At 40.3% G+C, this 23,183-nt stretch overlaps 2 protein-coding genes and 1 long non-coding RNA gene across 8 annotated transcripts; 1 reads left to right on the forward strand and 2 right to left on the reverse strand.

The window, feature by feature from the left end:
* Positions 1 to 1,153: 1,153 nt before the first annotated feature.
* Positions 1,154 to 10,739, forward strand: LOC141598977 (vacuolar-sorting protein BRO1-like). 6 transcript variants are annotated; one of them, XR_012523691.1, is made up of 9 exons: positions 1,154 to 1,919; positions 3,941 to 4,891; positions 5,798 to 5,887; positions 6,910 to 6,978; positions 7,488 to 7,628; positions 8,039 to 8,108; positions 8,599 to 8,647; positions 9,278 to 9,385; positions 10,008 to 10,739. XR_012523691.1 is itself a non-coding variant. In XM_074418826.1 (9 exons), the coding sequence occupies exons 1-8, from the start codon at positions 1,233 to 1,235 to the stop codon at positions 9,941 to 9,943; spliced, it is 2,163 nt and encodes a 720-aa protein (XP_074274927.1). In that variant the 5' UTR covers positions 1,154 to 1,232; the 3' UTR covers positions 9,944 to 9,964; positions 10,058 to 10,137. The 6 variants fall into 6 exon arrangements, 5 of the variants coding, with proteins under 5 accessions (XP_074274927.1, XP_074274928.1, XP_074274926.1 ...); XM_074418826.1 differs by lacking the exon at positions 8,039 to 8,108 and adding an exon at positions 9,876 to 9,964 and having other exon boundaries at positions 10,058 to 10,137; XM_074418828.1 differs by lacking the exon at positions 8,039 to 8,108 and adding an exon at positions 2,230 to 2,266 and having other exon boundaries at positions 1,155 to 1,919; positions 10,058 to 10,739.
* A 1,547-nt stretch (positions 10,740 to 12,286) lies between these two features.
* Positions 12,287 to 14,238, reverse strand: LOC141602396 (uncharacterized). The gene is made up of 2 exons (XR_012524427.1): positions 13,775 to 14,238; positions 12,287 to 12,683 (listed from the first exon to the last, which is right to left on the reverse strand). It is a non-coding gene; the product is annotated as an uncharacterized LOC141602396 (long non-coding RNA).
* A 167-nt stretch (positions 14,239 to 14,405) lies between these two features.
* On the reverse strand, positions 14,406 to 16,423 carry LOC141602397 (uncharacterized). The gene has a single exon (XM_074422693.1). It carries the CDS (start codon positions 16,351 to 16,353, stop codon positions 14,818 to 14,820), a length of 1,536 nt encoding a protein of 511 aa, XP_074278794.1. The 5' UTR covers positions 16,354 to 16,423; the 3' UTR covers positions 14,406 to 14,817.
* Positions 16,424 to 23,183: the final 6,760 nt, after the last annotated feature.

Genomic DNA, 23,183 nt, shown 5'->3' on the forward strand with positions numbered 1-23,183 from the left:
ACTATCTGTTTAAAACTGTAGACGGATATTGTCTCTCTCGCAAATGAAAGTGGGTAGTGCAAGTGGGTGGGAAATGGATACCACACTTGCCCTCCCACTAGCATTTTGTGAGAGGGTCATTATCTCATCTACACCTTTAGACAGATAGTGTCCATCTACAATTAAACGGATTGAAAATGAAAAATATTACAAATCAACCTCATAAATTTGTTACTTTAAATACAATCATACTCTTTTAACTTTTATAAGTTGAGTTTATTAGAGTGATATTCATAAACAATGTTATCGAACCGGACGGTCTAATTTAGAACTTTAGATTTGTAAACGGGTCGGTCGGCTCGAGTTCGGTCATTTTCAGGTTTAACCGAACGGGACAGGTCGAATAGGGTGGCTACAAATTATTTTCGGGTTAGTTATTTTCAAGTTAGTTAGGAATTCGATCCGTGGGCAACCATAACCATTTTGGTCATAATGTCATGCATATGATTTTAATCGGGTCAATTCAGATTACGGGTCAATATCAGACACTCAGTTCAGGTGTTGGGTGGAGTTGTCCGGGTCAGGCCAATTCTGGTAGGTTTAGTCTAGTCTATCATCAAGTACATAATAGATCACCGGGTGAAACATTGATGTGATCTCCTCCCAAAAGACAACAAGCGAATTTGGACATGTCTACTTTAGTTAGAGACATGACCTTGAGGTTGATGAGGACCGTGAGGGAAACAGTTTGGTGAGTTAGCTCAGGCAGACTGCATGAGGCGCCTAGCCGTTTGCCGACCCGTATCTAACTTTAGCCGATCCATTTTTTTCTTCGTTTTTCGGTAGGGGTACAAATCATGGACCCCGAAAGCTCCGATGAAGGAGGCGGATCGAAGCATGCTTATATATAGCACCCCAACCCAAACAAATGGACTAAAAAAGATCACTCGGGATAGCTCGTTGGACCGAGTACTTGACCCACATTCAACACGAGTCTTTATGGTGCATTTTAGGCCACTCATGTGCAAATTTCAGGGTTAAAAATATTTTCAATTAACATACTGAAGATCTGTGTGTGACTCAATGGGTCAAATTCTCTCCATTTCCTAAATAGAGTCCTATCACTCCATGAGTCCATCACAGTATAAAATATAAAAAATAAAGCCACGTCGCCTACCAGCTAAGCATCCGGTCCACATCAGTAAAACATACCTTCATGAACCTGTCTCTCTTCTCCATCCTCTCAACAACAAATGGCGTCTTCCACGTCATCAACATCGCCATTAACGCAAAACATAATGCTCGCAATTCACGAGAAAAAAACCACCGCCATCGACCTCCACCGTCCTCTCCGTCAATACATCCTCCACCATTACTCCCAACTCCACGCCGCCGACGTCGATGACGACCTCGCCGCCGTCAATAACCTACGCGCTGCCGCCACAACCACTGCCATCTCCGACGCGCCACCGTCCAAGCGCGACGCGCTCATCGCATACCTCAAAGCGCTCCGCCTCCTGGAAACGCGGTTTCCAATCTCCTCTGACAAGAATCACGTGAATTCCGTGCAATTCACATGGTTCGACGCGTTTAAGCCGAAGATTAAGTCGGCGCAGGTGAATGTGGACCTTGAGAAGGCGGCAGTGTTGTTTAATTTAGGTGCGGTGCTTAGTCAGTTAGGGTTAGGGTTTGATCGAGGGAGTGTGGAAGGGAGGAAAAGTGCGGTGCATTGTTTTGCCTTGGCGGCCGGAGTTTTTGGTTATCTGAGGAATAATGTGGCGGTTAAGGCTGCTGGTGATGCTGGTGGTACTGTTGATGTTTCAGTTGAGTGTTGTGGAATGTTGAAGAGCTTGATGCTTGCTCAGGCGCAAGAATGTTATTTCGAGACGACTATTGCTCGTGGAAGTAGTCCTGGTGTTTGTTCTAAGATTTCTCAGCAGGTAGTTTGACAGTTACTTGATAGTCTATATCATTATAATCACATTCTATGTTACTCGGACTTGGTTAGAATTATACGACATTGTGTGTGTCTCTGCTTAATTTGGGTTTAATGAGGTATCTAAGTCACCTATGTCCGAGTGTCTGAGGTTATGCGAGGAAATAAGAACAGACGGTGTAAGGTAGATTGCATATCACTTTACATTTCGGAAATTGATTTTGTAGTTGTATAGGATAAGTTGATTCTGGTTGATGTTGAATTCTAGTGTGTGTGATTAATATCTGTGCACGTTTGTATGTGTTTTGAAACAGGTGGAAAGAAAGGAATTACATGTTTGAACCACGTTTGGTTAGTTGGACTTCTTAGCATGTTATAGCTGTTTGCCTACAGTCAAGGAAAGTAAAGTGAACTCTATGAACCTTAAGGGTGTGTTTGGATAGTGAAAGTAGAGGGAAAGGGAGGGGAGGGGGAAGGAGGGAAGAGAAAGGGAGGTAAGGGAAGGGGAGGGCAAATGGGGAGTGGGTGTTTGGATACAATTTCCTTCCAAATCTTGCCTATTGTGGAGAGATTTTGATTTGCCTTGGAGAAGGGAAAATGGATCCCTCCAAATCTCTCTCCCTCCATTTCCTTCCACCCTTATTTGCTATCCAAACAAGGGATTTTAAGTCCCCTACTCCCCCTCCCTTTCTTTTCCCTCCAAATCACTCAATCCAAACACACCCTGAGTGTCGCTATGAGGGTACGCCTTTCTGATGAGATGTTTAAGACTTAAGAGGGAGTATTTTAGAGGTAAAAAATGCCGGTTGGAGTTTTGTATTAGCATCTTTTGATGCATCTAGAAGAACAAGCAAACAAACATTACAGATTCTCATTTAAGACCGCTATATGTATGAAACGGATTGAAAACAACCTACATTCCTGTTTAGCGTTGAACATTGACGATTGTTGGAAATATATGATTGGATCTGTTTCACTCATACAACAGTTTTACGTGAGACTGACTAGAGAACATTATGGCTTGTGAGAATTCTAAAGTCTCCAAGGGTAGTGATTTATGCAAGTGCATTTTTGAATGTGTGAACTGGTTGGCAGGCGTCTTTGGTTCTTCATTTGGACCCTTCATTTGCTTCTACTGCAATGCACGAATGGTGAAAATGATCCCCATTGTAACCAGTTCTCTCATTTGGGCATTAAAGTAACTTATGAGTTACGAGGAGGCGTTATGGTAGATAAATTTTTTGGGGGAGGGAGATACGTTTTCTGTCAGGAACTTGGTTTCCCTAGTATCAATTGTTGGAAGAGATTTTGCCCCTTGTTTGGCTAAATATCGATTGGGGGTAGGGCTGGGACTCTTTGGAGGGGAGAGAGTTAGGAGAAAATAATTTCCCTCCGGCATTCTTAATCAAGCCTTCTCATATTATGGATGATTTAAAGGATTCCATTTTTCTCTACATTCCAACTCTCATCTTTACACGAGCCTTCTCACCTTTTGGAGTCTTAACAAGGATTATTTTTCTGTGGCTGGTACTTGGAACAAAGACTTGATTTACTGTAGGGTTTGATTTCAGATTTTGCCTACTGTCAGTAATATTTTTACTGTTCATGGGAGTGTCTTTTTTAAATCTTTTTTTTTTACTCAAACGATCCCGGTTTATGTTTTTTCGATCATGTTTGGAGAATCTAGGCAGAATGCTGTTTTCTTGGAGACGTATAAATTTTATATCTGAAAACCTCTTAGCAGGTATCTTGAGTGTATCCGGAAGCCATTGTTTTTCCTTTATTTATTCTGTCTTCGCAATCTACCCAGCATACATGAGAATTTATACTTATTTTTACAGATCTGTGTCTTTCTAGGGCTCTAGGCATAGAGTGATTAACTTCAGATGTAAATTGCAAGTGGTTGGTTAGGAATCAGCATTGATGTATGAATAGTCTCGTAGTTTTTTTTTTTTTTTTTTTTTTTTACCTTTTTCTTTTCTATTGTGTCGGTGAAAATTTATCTTTAATTTGCTATATATGCAGGTTGGGATATACTATGAGGAGGCTTTAGCAGCATTGAATGTTGCCCCGCTTAATCAGCACTTCGACAAGACTTGGATCGCACATGTGCAGTTGAAAGCCTCTCTGTTTTCTGCTGAAGCATGCTTTAGGTACAGTTTAGAGCTTCACGAGAAAGAGGAGATAGCCCAGGAAATCGCAAGATTGAAGAGTGGGATTAGTGTTTTGTCTGGAGTAAAGAAATCAGCAAAAGGAGCTCCCGCACAGCTTTTAGATGCCGTCAATAAGCTGGAGGTGAGTCTTAATCGGAACCTAGAGAGGGCAGTGAAGGAAAATGACAGAGTTTACCTCCAAAGGGTTCCACCAGCTAGTTCGTTACCTCCTCTAGCCGCACACTCCATGGTGAAACCTTTGCCCCTGGACGAGATTTTGGATGCTAGCAAAGAGAAAATGTTTTCTTCTCTTGTTCCCGACGGCAGTACAAAATCACTGTCCAAATATACTGAGATGGTCGATGATGTTATCAGAACACAAGCTGAGAAGTTACAGCAGGGGAGCGAGCTAGCTAGAGTGAGGCTGAAGGAAATGGACTTGCCTGAATCTCTCCTTTCTCTAGAAGGAAATTTGTCAATTCCCGACAATCTTAAAGAAGACGTGGAAGCAGTTCAGATTAGTGGTGGCCCAGCTGGGTTGGAAGCTGAGCTACATCAGCTTAGGGATCTTAGGAGGGTGAATCATGAATTATTGGTGCAGACAGAGGAACTTTTGCAGAAAGAGGCTCAAGAAGACGCCCAATTTAGGAGCCAAATGGGAACTCGGTGTACTAGACCTCAATCCAGTACACTAACAGAAAATCTGCAAGATAGGCTGAACAGATTCAAAAAAAACTTAAAGCAAGCTGGAGATAGTGATGCCAGAATTGAGCGTTCTATTAGGGATCATTCTGCTTTAATGTCCATCCTTGATCGGCGTCCAGTATGTTCCTGATATCCCTGTCTTTAAAAATCTTATTTACAATGGTGGTTATCAGAATGGTTCTATGGTAATTGTGCATACTCTTACATTTGAGGCAGTCGCCAGTGGGCCTTCAGGATTCTGCAACTATGCAGTATTTATTTCTTCAAGTTCTCAAGTAGTATAGACGAATTATCTTACAATTTATCACCTTTTCAAGTGTTCTGATAATCTGGAGCAGGAAAAGTGTTACGTGTATTTAAATTCTGCTTTTTGGGGAAGCCCTTTGGTATAAATATCACTAAATTTCATCATACTCGCTAAAGCAAATCCTTCCTTTCCTTTCCCCTCTTCCCCATTTCCCTCCAATCTAACATGCTAACTCAACAAGGGAATTTATCCCCCTCCCCTTTTCCTCTAAATTCCTCTGGGTAAATGTTTGGTGGTGGGCGGTGGCCGATAATGTTTTGACTCAAAACTCAATAATCTACAATTACGTTAAAATCTGTCATCATATCCCTGTATGTGAATTATGTTGACCTTTTACGAATAGATGGTGCCAAATTGAAGCAATCGAGATTTTTTAAGGTTCAGATTAACACACACTAATGCCGCCTAAGATGAGGTAGGAGGTCAGATCTACGCAACATTTCTCCTCGGTTAACAACACACAGAGACTATTTTTGGATGATCCATAGTAAAAATTGCGTTGATAATTGCATCGACTATTGCCTTACTGCTCTTTCATAACAGAAAGAAAAGTAGTGAGTTTAATCAGTAAAATTATAATTTGCTCCATATTGTCTTTCCTCCTTGAAAAATGAAGGTATTGGAAGTTTGTAAATTGCACTTCCGAGCTGCAGTTCTCATATTATTTTGCTATGAAGTTCATTTTCTGAATACCGTGTACTTATTTTATTTTGTCAGATTGAGGCTGCCCTTCCTACCCTTGCAAAGCCAATCATGTCTTTGGATGCTAATGAAGATGCTGTAGTTGGTACTTTGAAAATGAGCCTGGTATTTTCTTGTCTACAGCTTAAGATTTCAAGTCTAGTTGTTTGCATACTATCCTTATCAAAAGACTGATTGTTTGATCTATTATATTTTTATCCAACTCTTTTCTGTTGGCCTCTTCTCAATTTTCCAGCCTGCTTTCTTCGTCAAGTTTTTATGTCATCTGGATATCCCATTTATCCAAGATTCCAGATTTTTCTCTGATTTTGGGGCTTTTTTGCTCTCTTTTCCAAAATGAATCTTTGATACATCTAGTGTCATTTTGTTTTACCAACCTTGATGTGTTGATACTTATCAGTGTCAAATCTTTCCAAACTTTCTTTTTCCAGTGTTTACATTTAAAGGGCTTTTCCATATAGCTCAGACAGACAGACACTGCTAATACAATGTAAGACGATCACAATAATACAACACCTATTCTTTTGGCAACATCCCCAAGAAAGCATAGTTTGGGAATCTGTGTTCGATGGTTGCAATCGCAAGTCTGCAGCTGCATTTTGACGTTGAGTTTGACATGCATTTAAACTTGTCTTGAGATAATGTATGTTAAAAGGTATAAGTCTGCATCTCGTAACCCGTGCTGAAATAAGAACAAAAACTGTTACTTTTCACATATGTACAATTAAAATGGATTGACATGGGCTAGCGCTCTGTGATGGCTAATGTGAATAGTGACATTCTCTATGGATTGTGATATCCAAGATATGAACCAATGCGTTTACGTTTGCCCTCTTTATTTAGCAGCTGCGCTCATAAGTGGTACTCATCATGAAACTACAGTGCTTTTGTGTCTGATATGCAAAAATAGATCTGATAAATTAATGAGTACATGATGCATGTTTCCTCTTTGAGCCTTATATATACCATGAAGTAGAAGTGTGGACCCTTTCTTTGTGTACAAAAAGTGGAGTGGATGATTGAATAGGCTTGTCTCATTAGTGTTTTTTGTTTTATTTTATATTGTGGGGTAGAAGTGGACCATAAGTTTTCAGAGTACTCACTGTAGTCATGTATTCATTGTACAGAGGCAATTGGAAACTCTGGGCATACAAAGGGCTGGTCTTGAAGACATGCTCAAAGAAATGAAAAGGAAGGTAGATTTACAAAGTTGCTTATCTGACTAATCAGTGTTGTAGGTCCTTGTATTGCTGTTCCATGGAACATTTAACCATATTTGTGATATATATGGGCTGCTGCTTGTGCATTTGCATACTCCATCCTCCCTATCCCTGCTTCCGAGAATGTTCTTACTGCTGCCACTTTTGGCACACACATTGTGTATTACTGTAGATGAGAACATTTTTAGATGGCATCCTAAGTACTGTAACTTATAGGCATATTGGTCCTGCAGTCATCCAGTATAGCCCAGGCTAAAAATTTAAGTGTAAAGATTAGTCGCCTAGCCTCATAAGTGGTCTCTAGGGAGATAATGGGTACTGCAGTCATCAGTACGAGCAGAAAATTTAGGAAAAGTCTAGCTGTTAAGTTCACTCTTTATTGCTTTACCGTTGCCAAAAAAAAGTTCACTCTAGAATAAAATATCATAGCATTATGTGATACAGTCAGTATTAATTTGCGCTAGGTGGCCATTCTTTTATCTTAGGATGACATACTTCCAAAGCTGATGACATTCACGGGATCTTATGACACAATCTTTAAGAAGGAAATATCCAAGTATGACCACATATGTACAGAGATTGCTCAAAATCTTGAGGTACAAGAGTGGCTGTTGATCGAAATCCAGGTATCCGAGCCCTTTTTTTATTTGCTCTTTTTGCATTGATTTATTCTTGAAGTTGCAAGTGTTAGTTATGAATGAAGAAAAACCTTCAGCACACAATTAAATAACAAAGCTTGCAATCTCTGAATAGAATCAATGGCATGCCAGCGTCTTAGGATTTCTTCTTGGCTTGTGATATGTGAACCATGTATGTAGGAAGTAGGAACCCAAGTGGATACTCTATTGAAAGATGTTTAAGTTTTAAACCATGTTTTGTTTTTTTGCTTTGTCTTGCATCACATTTGATATCTGCGAGATGTGTACATATAACTAAAAGTCTAAAATGTACTCTCTCCAATGGTCGTTTATCATAAGTTTCTTTTCTTAAAGTGTTTGACCTCTAATTTACTTTGGTTTCTGGTTGAATCATGAAAGAAATGCTTCTAGATATTCCCTCTATCCATGAATGACTTCCTGACTTTCATATAGGACATCATGAAAAAGGTATTCAACTTCCAATTCACAAAAAATGTCACGAACGATACCTGAACTTATGGGCTTAGCTCCATAGAACACTCATCTATGGACTGTAGACAAAGGAGTACTATTTGTTTTGGCAAATAACAGCTATTTAGAATCACTTGTGTGAAATTTTTATTTAGTAGTGTCTTTCATCTGAATACAAAATTTATGTTCTAAAGCTGATTATTAAGTAGACGTGTGTAGCCATTTCATTCAGATGCCCACTAGATGCTAAAACATTATGTAGCAGTGAAATCATGCTGTTGCAACTCCAACAAACGATTTATAATTGGCCCTTGACTGACTAAACTTTAGATTAGTTGTTCCTTATTCTATTTGTACGTATCCTTTTATTGAGGATTATTATCCTGGTGGTTTTGTATGTTGGTGAAGTAATTAGCACTTAGAAATATGTAACAACTTTTACTTTAAGATTGATGTTCTCTGAGAAGCTACTAATTTTTTTGTCCAGGCTCAGAATGATCGGTTTGCTTCTTTATTTAATCTTGAAGATTACAAAGGTCAGTTCACTTCTTTCAGTATATACCAATGTCTGCATACTCCCTTTTTGATTAAGTTAACCTGTCGTGTTTCAAATATATTGCAAGTATTTGTTCCGCCTAATTGTCCAGAAACAAAGCAATCTAGCTCATTAAACTTTCTGACCTTCTTATATTGTGAAGTAGAAGTTGGTTGATGCAATTTTCATTATGGGCAATCCGGAAACAACTTATGTGTTCTCACTGTAAAAGGAATTGGGTAATGTTATTGCTAGTGTTTGGTATTAGACAAACAACGTACTCTAACCAGTTCGGCACTCGGTTTATAAGCGGACTCCAGTTTCCAAATATAACCAACTTATCCACTTAAGGGCGGGATTCAGATGTCATTTACACACGGCTGCCCAGTTTGATATGAACCTGTAACATTGAATATGCAATACGCTCTTCATAGATTGTTTGGTATATAGATTGAAGCAAACACCAATACACCATGATATGAACACATTCGAATTTATTTGCGATTCGTGTGGGAGTTTGAGCGAAAGCGTAACTTTTTCCTTCTGATAAGGTTGTTGGCCTAAAACGTGCACTTTATATTATGAAAGCTATGTGAAATTTGACCTGTGTTTCAACCTTATTATTCTTCAGCTTCTCGAGAAAGGTGTTTTAAGCAGATAGAAGCTGCTGTAGCAAAGTATCGAGAAATTAAGGACAACATAAACGAGGGACTGAAGTTCTATGTAACCAACCCTTCAGGTATTAGAACTCTCAAACATTCTTTGTAAATTGCACATGTTCATATGTCGTATCTGTAATTCTGTATGGAACTTGTTCTGTTGTAGTTTCTGTAACCAATAATATAATATTTTGGTCAAAGTTCCCCTCCATAATAATTGGTTAATTAGTTGTCACAATAAAAAAGGTTAATTGGGCATGGAAATGATATTCTTCATCATCTTCACATATAGAACACATCAGCTACATCTTTTGAAATTTTATTTTGTTTGCTTTAGAAACGTTCAGTATGTTCAGATTCCAGAAAGTTTATACATGTATTATTCAATCAAAGTCTTTTATTATTTAGAACACGAAACCCTGGAAACAACCCACTATATTTCCACATCAAACGATAATTATTTTGAAATACTTTACGAATATACATTTCTCATATGAGAGATCTCATGAATCATGATGAGATAGTGACTAGACTAACCCATATGACGCGGTGATTTTTCCTTGATTTTAGGTTTTAGTGAGCCAATGGGTATATGTGTAAGGTCTTTAGTTACGTGGGTGATCTTGCATTATCGGTAATAAGGGACCGTCTAAAGAAAGGTGAGAGTATCTTGTTAAAGTTCGTATTTTGGTGCTAACACAGGATGCAATGACAAAAGTAAAGCAACAATGTAGTGTCTTTGTGATGAACAGAAGTATTGAATGCCGAGACAATATTGAAGGTCTACAGGGAAAAGTATCAGGTCTCAGCTTGCAGGACCGAAACAACACCAGTAACCAAAGCTACCTTCCGAGAACAATGTCGTCAGATGCAGGAAACACCACCCAAGCATCAGTGCCACCTCCGTCTTATTATCAGCCACCACAGAATCCATCCACGACTGGACATGGGGCCCCTCCTTATGGTTCCTCACATCAACCACATCAGCCACCGTACCAGCCTCCACCTGCAGGTGGTGCTCCTTACACTCCTCTGCAACCATCGCAGCACCATCAGCAGCCACCACCTGCCAGCCATAACTATGGTCAGCCTGCCCATCCCAGTTGGCAAAACAGCCAACAGCCTGGATCTTTCCCGAGACCACCGTACACTATTCCGGGCTCTTACCCTCATCAAATTGGTTACTATAGGCCGCAATAGTCATCTATCTCCTTTTTTTTTTTTTTTTTTTTTTTTTTTTTTTTTTTTTTTTTTTTCTTTTCTTTTTTAAGTTATAGTGGAAGGAGTCGTGTTGATATTATTCATTTCAGTTGGAGTAACAAGTTGTATGTAATTTCTTGTAGAGACGATAGCTCCTCACGTCTGTCCTCGATTCTTTCCGGATCTTATAAACGAATATTGACCTATTTGAAATATAATGAGGCTTCACATACTAATAATATGTTCTTCAACTGTTGCTCTCCTACCTTTTTTTTTTCAGTCAAGATTCGACAGGTCGGCCAGTTCCTACGTTGTAACTCGAAATAGAATGTTGATCTACTCTACTGGTATTCCTCTTGAACATGGGACCATGAATTTGTGTTGCTAGTCAAAATGCATTAATTAGCCAAAGCACCAGTTTTGGAAAGAGTATCAACACAATTGTGATATTCTGTATGTTGCAGTTGAAACTGATTCCTACTCTTACTATATTTCGCTAATTCGCTTCCTATGGAGTTGCAGTTTTGCAGGTGCTAATTTTGTAGTATCAACACAATAATGATATCCTAGTGTCCGTGTCCGTGTCCGTGTCCGTGTCCTAATTTTGTTCAATAGAAGAATACAAGGGACTATTAAGTAAGTCATTTAATTTGGCTGACTAGTTCAGTTGTTCTAACATCGGTCATATTGAATGTTGATCGATCACTATCAGTCATCTTTGCTCGATTGGCGTTTCTAATACTCCGTAGTAGTTTTAGCTTAACATTTTGTACTATGACTAGAGTCGCATTGCCTGGCTGAGTGTTGATTCGAGCAATGTTATTAGAATTTAGAATATGTTAGATGCGGGATTTCAATTTGGATCGATTGGATGATAAAATTCTAAAAATTAAATAGCACAAATTTCTAATTAGAAAATTCTCAACATATATTTCGACGTTTGGTTGAATTAAATTAAAATCACACCACATTCTTTGGCTAACAAAGAATGAAAAGAGTCTGAATGCATGTACCTTACACAACCTGATTGAACTCAAAAGGCGACGGGAAAAAGGTTCAATTGGAAGTGCTGAACCCGCCTTAACTCGACAAGAAATTCAATTTTTGTTAAATATTTGACGAATAATATTGAAAATTCTAGATATTTAGTTTGAAATCATGGACAGTGATCGTTTATAAGCATCCGAAACTGAAAAAGGAGGACCAGAAACTCTTCTTTTTCTTCTTTTTCATCGCGGTCTTCTTTTTTGGGTTCATCGTCTTCATATCCTGATGAAAACTCGACTCATCAGACATAGTCATAGTCTGAAACTTAGTGGTTAGCCCAGTGGCTTTGTCAGTACGTTCAGTACTCTTGGAAGAACAAGAGTTGCCCTTCAAGGAGACCTTTCCACTAACCGGGTCAAGTCGAAAGCCTCTGTTTGTTTCTGTCTTAGCATGGTTGCACCACGATTCGTTATTGTTGGACCCACAACGATTAACTTTCTCCTCGTGGTGCCAGTCTGGCACCTGGAGAAGGTGAGTTCCCTCGATGTGGCCTCCTAGGTAGGCTTTGTAAAGGCGGTCTATGTCTGTGGACCGCCTTGGGGCTGTTAGTGATATGTCCGATTGAAAGTCGAAGTTGTTGTCGTTGTTGGTGGTGGTGAAGTGAGGCATTGAGAAACTTCGGCTTTGCGAGGTGTTAGTGATTCTTGAGGAGTCGGGTTGATCTTCATAAGTGAAGTTGAATAAATCCATCAAGCTCATTTTCTTCTTGTTTTTTATGGTTGTGTGATATGAAGTGTTGTGAACTTATGATTATCAGGTCAGGTGTATATATACTAGAGCATGTCTACGGCCTACTGCCTCCGTCTCAGTCAATAGTTTACACTTATTCAGCTATTGACAAATTAGTAAAAAATCAGCATATGCTTGTGTATCAAAATTAGTAAAATTATTACATAAAGCATAAATGTCAATATAAATTAAAAAAATACTACTGCGTCCCTTCCGTTTCAGCTGTAGATCATGGATGACATTCTTTTGACTTTGTTTCGTTTACGTGGTCGCGTAGAAGTTTTAATAAGGTCGCTCATGAGCTAGCTCATCTGAGGCCATGGACTATAGGTTCTCGTAGGTGGTTGGCGTCTATTCCGTTGGACATTTCTGATGTAGTTCGTGCTGATTCTGATAATATATCTATTTAAACCCGTGTGGGTTTATTTCAAAAAAAAAAAATTAGTAAAATTATTTATTAACATCGTAATGGACAAATTCCAAATATCGATTTTTATGCAAGTTCGATAAGATCGTTTATAATTAGTAGGCTCGCAAAAATACTTGTTCAAAACCGTCTTACAGTAATACTACATTTTCTTGAAATATTGAGTTTTTTTCCAAAATGGGTTTTAATAACAAAGAATTTAACGAAATAGGGTCACTTTGAAACTAATTACCCAAAATGGGTCCACGTAGGCTCGGTTTTGGCGATCTTTAGGTTCGGGATTAAGGTCATTTGGCGGGAGAAGCGATTTCAAGTCAAAACGCTGTCCCCCACAGCGACTTGGGTGTTTGCTGAAAAAAAAAAAAAAAAAAAAAAAAAAAAAAAAAGAAGAACGCAAAGTGTGGTTCATGGGAATCGAACCCGCGATTAAAACACCTCAATCCACAATTCACACTCTAACCAAAACACCAAGCATAGTTTAATGATTTATTAGGGTGTTTAAAATTAAAAATTTAATACTACGACTATAAATGCATTTTGGGACTTGAACAATAATTACTCAATATTAAATTTAAGCACTTGATTTAAACAATTAAATTTGCTTGGAGTGGTGGTTAGGTTCTATAGACTAGATGTTAGTTTTGTGGGAGGTCCTATGTTCGAATCCATTTAACAGCTTTTTTTTTTTTTTTTTTTTCAGCAAACACCCAAGTCGCTGTGGGGGATGGCGTTTTGACCTGAAATCGCTCTCCCGCTCAGCGACCTTAATCCTGAACCTAGCATCGCCAAAACCGAGCCTACGTGGACCCATTTTGGGTAATTAGTTTCAAAGTGACCCTATTTCGTTAAATTCTTTGTTATTAAACCCCATTTTGGAAAAAAATTCTGAAATATTACTAGTTAATTAAATGATTCGACTGTAATAATAAGAAAAGCTTCAAATTATGAGACGATTGTTATGTAAGTCACATGAATCGTAAAAAAAATGTAAATAAATGACGGAAACAGAGTTAATTATGCAAATATCATTATATCAAATTATCAACAACATAGTGCCTTGACATACCGGTATCCCCACAACACGAGCAACACAATAATAGGCAAAAGAGCTCCAAATTTCTTCGCAGAATCTTGAGAAATAGAAACAAGTGCAGAACCATAGGCCATAGCTATACCAATTACGGCGACATGGAATAAGAAGCTTGTCCCTGACTTTCCAATAACCTCGAAAATATACAACGACGATGCAGTTGAAGCAATTGTATTGAAAATCACATACGGCACGAAATAATGTAATTTCAACTTAGTTTGGCCTTTGTCATTTGTCCCTCCTGGAGGTTGCAACACACCTAAGAATGTTACCCCAAACAGTATTCCTGAGACCAGTAACAATGCATTTTGTCGGTCTGGCGAGGTTTCCGCTTCGACTTCGACCTGCTCGTGGGGCGGTATCTCCGATCCTACCTCCTGATCAAAAGTTGGCATATTTAGGGATGAATTATGCAATAAGTATGTATTTGACATATTTATGCTGATTTTCGGAACGCGTAAAATTTATTGAACAGAAGAAATGCAAAGATTTATTGTTCAACCATATGATTATTAACTTTATGGTTTGGTCAAGTTTAGGTAGCTAATTATTTACTGTTTACAAATTTAGGTGAAAGTTTTAGTCATTAAGCCTAGGTCTCAAATTCGGATGAACCGGAAGAGATTTGATATAACGTAAACAATATAAATAGGATGAAGGAAGTAAACAATACGGAGTACATTATAAAATCTAAATACTACGGTACATTATCGAATGTAGACGAGCTTTTCAACGGTGCGGGCTAGCTCGGCCCAGCCTGCATCAATGGGCCAGTTTTTTCTAGCCCAGTCAGCCCGCATGCCAGCCCAGCTCGTCCCTCTACCCAGGTCGGGCCAGTGCCCCAAATTTCTAGCATAACCCGCTTTGGCCCGCTAAAAATTAAAAAAACACTAAAAACACTATATGGGCTGGGCCCGGGCCAGACATTATGGAGCCCAGCCCGACCCCTTTTTAGTGCCGGGCCTAGGCCACAAATTGACAGCCCAGCCCAGCCCAGCCCAATGTACACCCCTAAGTCCTCAACCAGTTATTGGGACTGTTCTTATAGCATCAAGCTTCTTAGCTAAAGCTGTAACTGTATCCTTCTTCCCATGATCAAGAAGGGCTTGTTTTAGACTACTAAACACGGAAGCAGGTGGCCGAATTCCCAAATCCATCATTTTCACAAAGTACTTGGTTGCGAGATCCAATTTATTTCCATGGCGGAAACTATTGATCATTGTCGCGAATAAATGCATTCCAGGAAGTACACCATTGGCCTCCATCTGATCCCAAACTTGAATTGCCATATTAAGTTGACCGCTGTTACAGAACATCCTTAATATGATCTCGTAACTGCTCTGTGTAGGATCACATCCCTGATCATTACCCATTTTCCGAAAGGTTGAGTATGCTTCCTCGTATTTCCCAGCGTTTATCAGGTGATGAAGAATAATGTCATACGTCCTAGTATTCGGACCAACACCACATCTCCTCATTTCATCAACCACCCGAAATGCCTCATCAAACCTCATCGACCAACAATACGACCCAACCACAGCATTGTAAGTCGGTATTTCAGGCATAACACCATTAGCCTTGGACATCTCAAAAAACTTGAGAGCTTCACCAAGTCGTTTCTCCGACCCTAACCCATTAATCAAAATGCAATAAATATGAGGACTAGGCTCAATACCCTTAACCTCCATCTCATCAAACTTTTCCACAGCCTTAACAACTTTCCTCGCCTTACAGTACGCGTTCATGATAATCCCATACGCGACAACATCAGGCTCGAAACCTTCAGCCTTCATTTCGTAATAAACCTCATCTAACCTCAGCAAATTCTGCTGTTGACCCCATCCTTCCAATAATATCGTATACGACTTCTTATCCGGTGTAAACCTTTTCTTCTTCATTTTATCAAACACCTTCTGTGCACTCTCAACCTGTCGCGATTTACACAATGTATCAAGAAACCGATTAAAATCCGACAAATCTAACTCCATTCCAAATTGCTCCATCTTATCAAATGTCGTAAAAGCATCATCAACCTTCCTCGCCCTCGCGTATCGTCGAATAATCAAATGAAATGTACATTTAGTTAACAACCCTTTACTTTTCATTGAATTAACAAGAACCCAAATCATTTTAAACTGTTTAATTTTACCTAAAGATTCAATCAATGCATTATAACAATCAGTATCATATTGAAATCCCTTTTGTTTTTCTGCCCATCTAAAAAACCCTAATGCTAAAACCCCAGCATTACTTAATTTCTTCAGAGCTTCTAAAACCAACAATGGCGAAACTTCAACACCACAGTTTTCTAAAACAGAATCAAAATTACCATTTTTGGGTAAATTTGAGAGTAATTTACATATTTTATGAGAATCATTGATTATTTCTTCATCTCTTTGTTCTTCTTTAGTCAACAACATTGTTGCATTAAAGTTTCTGTGAATTAACAAATTAATTCCAGAAATTGCAGTAGTTGTGATTTGATTGCTGATTGGATGAGAAATGGTGTTTGTAATTGATCTAAAATGGCGTGATAGTGTCATAGAGATCGACATTTTTTTTTTTTTGTGAAAATGATGAAATGTATTAACTGCTTCAAAATCAATTTGGCGGTTTTAGAAGATGAAGCTCACTGGCCTAGTAGCGGTTAGACCCGGTAAAATTGACCCGGCCTTAATAACTCGATCCGACACGCGAACTCAATACCTACGCTTGACACAGCCTCACATAACAGGACCTGAATGTTTATTGTCTTATACTAATTAGGATTATTTCATGGGAATAATCCCACCTATGACCCCCCTGCAAATAACACTCCAACCTATCCGTAATTCGAATTAAATCCATCCTATTCACTAGTCTTCCCATAACACACTAAGAATACCGGAAACTTGAACAACCGGTAAGCCTTGTTAATTTTAGGTTAAAATAATGAGAAGTGTGTTCAACACACTTTAAACACACAAAACTGACTCTCTCTCTCCTACGTCTTCATCTCTTTGGTTGTTCATCTTCCAAAAACCCGCCATTCTTAATCTTCATCATCAACTTGTAATTTCTCCATTAATCTTCATCCATCTCATCAATTTACATCTGGGTGTTCGTCATCTTCATCCATCTCACCAACGGAATCTTCAGCGGCAATGGGAAAAGTAAGTATCTCGTTTACTTAAAAATTTCAATTTGATTTTAGTTTTAACTGTTTAATCTTGTTATACTATGTTTATGTATGTGTTAGTGTAGTATAATTTCGCTTATATATTCTTTTATAATCAAAGATTGGTATTTTTCATCATGCAATTTCAAATGCAATTAATCTTCATAAATCAACATTGTTTATTTCTCCATTAGTAAAATCTGGTATTTCTTCAGTCCTTTGATTTTTATGTTTATATTGTTAATTTAGGCAAGTCCTTGGGACATTGTTACACTGAAACTGTGGCATGGAGGTTCCATGAGGAAAGGTCAATTACATTTGGTTTATGGCAGTAGGTGTTTTAGGATTTGTGGGTGTGGACCGATGAGGTTTGTTGGTTTACATTACTTGAAAGATTTGAAAAGTGTGACGGGTTTAGGAGAAATATAGATGGTATTTTCTATATGCACCCTGAGCTAGGCTTGCAGAAGGTTGAAGATGATAAAGATGTTGGGGTTATGACTACAGTGTCAGCTGGGAAAAGAGTTGTTGAGTGTTATCTTGTTTGTGAGAGGGATATTCCTGAGGTTATGGAGTTGATGAATGATGGGGAGTTCAAAACTATTATTCAATTACCCCAGAAATTCACACCAAGGAGGAAGGAAGAATCTAAGGGCATAAGGGTAAATGCTGTTGAAGAAAAGGGACCACAAATGAAAAGCCCTTCTTTTAAAGGAGGTGTAAATGCTCCTGAAACCCTAAAGTCATGTACCACATCTAAACAAAGTACCTCCTTTAAACAAGCAGCCATATCCAAACAAACTCTCTCATCCAAAGCATCTAAACAAAGTACCTCCTTTAAGCAAGCTAAGGTGGTTAGTAGGCATCAGATTTCCAAATAGGGAGTTTTTTAGAGATTGTGTGACAAGGTATGCTATAGCACAAGGTAGAAATCTTACTTTTGATAAGAGTGACAAAGCAAAGGGCAAAGGCTTGGGGTGAGATGTGTTGCTGGTTGTCCCTTTAAGTTGTATGCCAGTTGGGACAACACAAGTGCATGTATGTTGGTGAAATCTGTTAACCCAAATCATACCTGCCACAGAAACATGGAAAAAAATAGGCAGATGAAGTCAACTTGGTTAGCCAAACAATTCTTGGAGGTGTTCAAAGCAAGGCCTCATTGGCCTGCTGCTGATATTATTGAGACAGTAAGGAGGGCATACAAGGTCCTGATTGTAATACTCCGTATTTATATGTCTTGGGGGTACTCTATCGAGTAGCCCTTACTCTGTCGAGTAAGGGCAAGTTGCGGAATAAAACAGTTTCTGACCTGTTGGGCACTCGATCGAGTAGTGGGGCACTCGATCGAGTAGGGGTACTCGATCGAGTACCTTGGGTACTCGATCGAGTGTCCGGTTTTACGGGGGAGTTTTCTCGGGTTTTGTTAATTACGCGATTAAGGTATTTAAACATATTCGTAATTGTTTTAAATCACTTTTTACAAAACCTAAAACCTGTTTAAGAGAGAAAGCAACTAGTCTTCTTCCTAATCGCGTTCTTGACAATTCCGGAGTTGGACGGTCAGTTCGTATCGTAGTTCGCGTCGTTGGATTCCTTGCGTCGAGGGTAAGCTTTTAATATAATTTATATTATGTTTTGTTAAGATTGATGAAACCCTAATTTAGGAATTGGGGGTTTTTATGAGTAGTATTTGAATGGTAGCATCTATGTGTTGTGTGGTAGGAGGAGAATTCGTAGAGGAGCCGTTTTGATACAGCTGTAGATACCGTCTGCGTGTTGTGCTTTCCAGGTAGGATTTCCTACTCAGTATTAGTCCCATAAAGGGATATTGGTGATGTGCTGTAGTTAGTTGTTTAACATGATGATTGTGATTGTGATTGTGATTGTGATTGTGATTATGATTGTGATTGGTTGCTATGGCTCTCGAGATGCGTTCTCGGCTGAGTGGGGTCACTTGCGGGAGTGATCTCACGCCCTAGTTTCGCCCTTCGTGGAACCCGCCACAAAAGGGGATGTGCACATTAATGGACAGGGTTATCGCTCGTACGATGAGCGGGGCTTAGGTGGGAACGGCTGCGGTCCCCCGCTGGCAAGGCTGGTCCAGTGGACGGTCGTATTGAGATGATGGGAGTTGGTGGTGTGTGTGTGTGTGCGTGTGACAGTTGTCTGTTTGTCTTATTATTGTTATCCATATTGATTGTGTGATTAGTACTGACCCCGGTATTGTTTTGTAAAACCTGCGGTGATCCATTCGGGGATGGTGAGCAGATATTGAGCAGGTATAGAGATGAGTACGGGGATAGCTGGGATGGCCACGACATGACGATAGAGTCTTCCGCTGTAGTTTAGCATTTATTTAGATTTCAGTTGAGAACAGATAGTTTGGAATTATGTATTGTACTTTCAGTTTGGTTTCGAGGATTGTACTTATTCATTAAACTATTTACAATAAATGTTGTTTCTGTTTTGTCTATTTGATTATCATACCTCGGGCGACCGAGATGGTGATGTCTTCATACCTGAGTGGTCCTGGTAAGGCACTCGGAGTATGGGAGTGTTACAAATGGTATCAGAGCGACGATCCTGAAACCTGTAACCAATGAACTTAATGAACATAGGGAGTCAATTAAAATGAACCCGAGGTAGAAGTTGTAGGAGCTAGTGCAAAGGCTTGGGAGACGTCCTAAAGTCGCGGGGGTCGCCCTACAACTTTGAACCGGTCACATGGGGGAAATGTGTGTGTTGAGTTATGTGTGTGCTTAGTAACTTGCGTAACAATGTGATGGAATGTGTTGATGGTTGGATGTTCGAATTGGAAGTTGATGAGATAAAAGAAAAGTGATGTTATATATATATAGACATTGTTGATGAAATGATAGCATGATGGAATGTTTTACAATGTGGCAATTAATAGCATGATTGATATGATATAATGTGATTTATAAAGTTAGCATGTTAGTATATGACGTAATATGCGGGTAGCTCTTACGTATGGGTGGTACTTGATCGAGTGAGGCTGACTCGATCGGGTAGGTTTTTGACGATTTTGAGTCCAGAATCGTGTTTTGGGGCACTCGATCGAGTAACTAGGGGTACTCGATCGAGTATGGGGTCACTCGATCGAGTAGCCTAGATACTCGATCGAGTGGGTTAGAGATCAGAAGGTCTGTTTGGTTCTGGAGTTTGGGTACTCGATCGAGTACATGGGGGCACTCGATCGAGTAGCCCGTTACTCGATCGAGTGGGTTTGGATACTCGATCGAGTAGGTTCTGGGCGCCGCGTTTCGTGTTTTGGGGTTTAGTACGTGTGTTTATGTTTACCCTTTCTTGTATAGCTTCAAGATGCCGCCCAAGAGAAATGCTTTGTATGCGAGAGCTGAGCTTATGACTACGGACGACATCGTTAAGATGTTAGAGCACCAGGACGCTCTCACTGAGACCCTGAAGAGAGTGAATGAGGACAAGGATAAGAGTAAGGAGAAGGAGGTTGACCATGCTAAAGTCAGCTCTATATTGCGAGGTTTAACCCGAAGGAGTACAAGGGGGTTGAGGAGCCTAAATTTCTTGATAGTTGGCTGAGGGAGATGGAGAACATACTAGATTTAGTTCGCTGTCCTGATGAGATGAGAGTGGATCAGGCTGCATTCTATCTGAGGGAGGCAGCTGGCAAGTGGTGGGATTCAGTGAAAGTGAGTGCCAAGGAGATATATACCAACCAAGGGTTACCTGCTATACCTTGGGAGGAGTTTCGTAGGGCTGTGAGGAAGGAGTTCGTACCAGAACATGTGAGGAGTAAGTTGAGAGAGGAGTTCGACAAGTTTAAGATGACCGCCGAGAGATGTCGGTGGCCGAGTACTATAGGCGGTTTAATGAGAAATCTAGATATCTTTGAGGATATGGGTTTGAGTGAGGAGAATCGGCTTTGAGGTTTGAGAGAGGGCTAACCACGAAAATTATGGATAAGTTACCCGTGGGAGTCCTTGCGATGTAAAGGAAGCGTATGAGAGGGCCGGGAGAGCCGAGAGACTAGTGGAGATGGCTCGGGAGAGGTCGGGTGGAGAGAAGAGGAAGTCCGAGAGCGAGGGTGGTGGCCAATCTAATTTCAAGAAAGGCAACCACAATCAATCTAAGGGATTTTCTTCTCGGGTCGGGTTTAGTCTTTGGAACTTCCTTTGGGAGAGGCCGTGGGAGTGTGAGCAATAGCGGGGAGTGACCTGCTTTGGTTGTGGTGGTGTAGGCCACAAGAGACATGAGTGCACAAGTGCACGGGATCTTTCCGAGAGACTGCGCGAGCTTCGCGAGCAACAGACCGGCGGGATCATGGCCAAACCGGGGAGGTCAGAGCTACCAGAGTGGAGGCAACCGCAACGGCGGTAATTCTTATCAGAAGACACCGACGAACAACAACAACAACAATCAAGGGTCGGGTGCTAAGCCGACCGCATCACCCGATCTTGTCCGGGGAGGTGGGCGAAGACCGATGGCAAGTTGTTCATGATGGACAAGAAGGCGGTGAGGAGGATGCGCACGTTATCACCGGTACATTCCTTGTTAATGGTATTCCTACGTTTGTTTTGTTTGATTCGGGGGCTTCTCAGTCGTTTGTGTCTTCGAGTCATGTAAAACAGTTGGGTTTGAGAGTATATGAGTCTGTTAGGGAGCAAGTTTTCATACCTTCGGGAGAGTCTGTATCGTGTGGGAGGTTGTTTAGAGATGTATCTTTGATAGTTGGGCAAGTCGATTTCCCTGTAGACTTGCTAGAGTTTCCTTTTAACGGTTTTGAGATGATAGTTGGGATGGATTGGTTAGGAAAGTATAAAGCTTAGATAGCGTCATCAAAAGAAAGTGTCCCCTAAGAGGCCCTAAGGGTGTTAGTGTGTCTTACCGTGGGTTTCTAGTCAAACCCAAAGTTAAGTTGATTGCAGCTGTCACCTTGAAGTCGTATCTGAGGAAGGGATGTCCTCTGATTTTGTGCCATGTGAGAGATGACCGGATAGAGAGCCCGACAGTTGACGAGATACCTGTGGTGGGAGAGTTTGCGGATGTTTTTCCGGAGGAGATTCCGGGGTTGCCACCGAAGAGGGAGATAGATTTCACCGTTGAGTTGAAGCCAGGGACGGGGCCAATCTCTAAGGCCTTTGTACCGTATGGGTCCTAAGGAGATGGAGGAGCTTAGGAGGCAGTTGGATGATTTGATAGAGAAGGGATACATTAGACCAAGTGTATCGCCTTGGGGAGCACCGGTTCTTTTCGTGAAGAAGAAAGATGGGAGTTTGAGGCGTGCATCGATTCGACACGGAGCCGAACCGTGTGACGATAAAGAACAAGTATCCTTTGCCAAGGATAGATGACCTGTTTGATCGGTTGAGTGGTGCAACGGTCTTTTCCAAGATTGATTTGAGGTCGGGGTACCATCAGGTGAAGATTAGAGATGTGGACATACCGAAGACAGCTTTCACGTCGAGGTATGGCCATTATGAGTATGTGGTGATGCCGTTTGGGTTGTCTAATGCGCCGGCAGTGTTTATGGATTTGATGAATAGGATCTTCAGACAGTTCTTGGACCGATTCGTGGTGGTGTTTATCGATGATATCTTAGTCTACTCTAAGACTAAGGAGGAGCATGAGGAGCATCATCGAAGATCGTGTTGCGAGACTTTGAGGATCATGAGTTGTATGCTAATTTTGTCCAAGTGTGAGTTCGGTTGGAGAAAGTTGCTTTTCTGGGGCATGTAATCTCTAAAGATGGAGTAGTGTGGATCCGCGAAGATTGAGGCGGTGACAAAGTGGGAAGCAGAAGAATGTTCTTGAGGTTAGGAGTTTCTTGGGTTTATTTGGATATTACAGACGGTTCGTGAAAGATTTCTCCAAGATAGCTAGACCGATGACGGCGTTGATGAGGAAAGAGAACAGGTTTCGTTGGGATGAGAGTTGTGAGACGGCGTTCCAAACATTAAAGGAGCGTTTGACCACGGCTCCTGTCCTCGCATTACTGAAGGGAGCGAGAATTTCGAGGTTTATACAGATGCCTCGAAGAATGGGTTGGGATGTGTGTTGATGCAGAATGGTAAAGTAATTGCCTATGCTTCTAGGCAATTGAAGCCTTATGAGGAGAACTACCCTACTCATGATGTGGAGTTGGGTGCGGTGGTGTTTGCTCTCAAGATTTGGAGACATTACCTTTATGGAGCAATCTTTAAGGTATTTTTTCTGATCACAAGAGTCTCA

Source organism: Silene latifolia, chromosome 9 (assembly GCF_048544455.1).
Source record: "Silene latifolia isolate original U9 population chromosome 9, ASM4854445v1, whole genome shotgun sequence".
Classification (NCBI taxonomy): Eukaryota; Viridiplantae; Streptophyta; class Magnoliopsida; order Caryophyllales; family Caryophyllaceae; genus Silene; species Silene latifolia.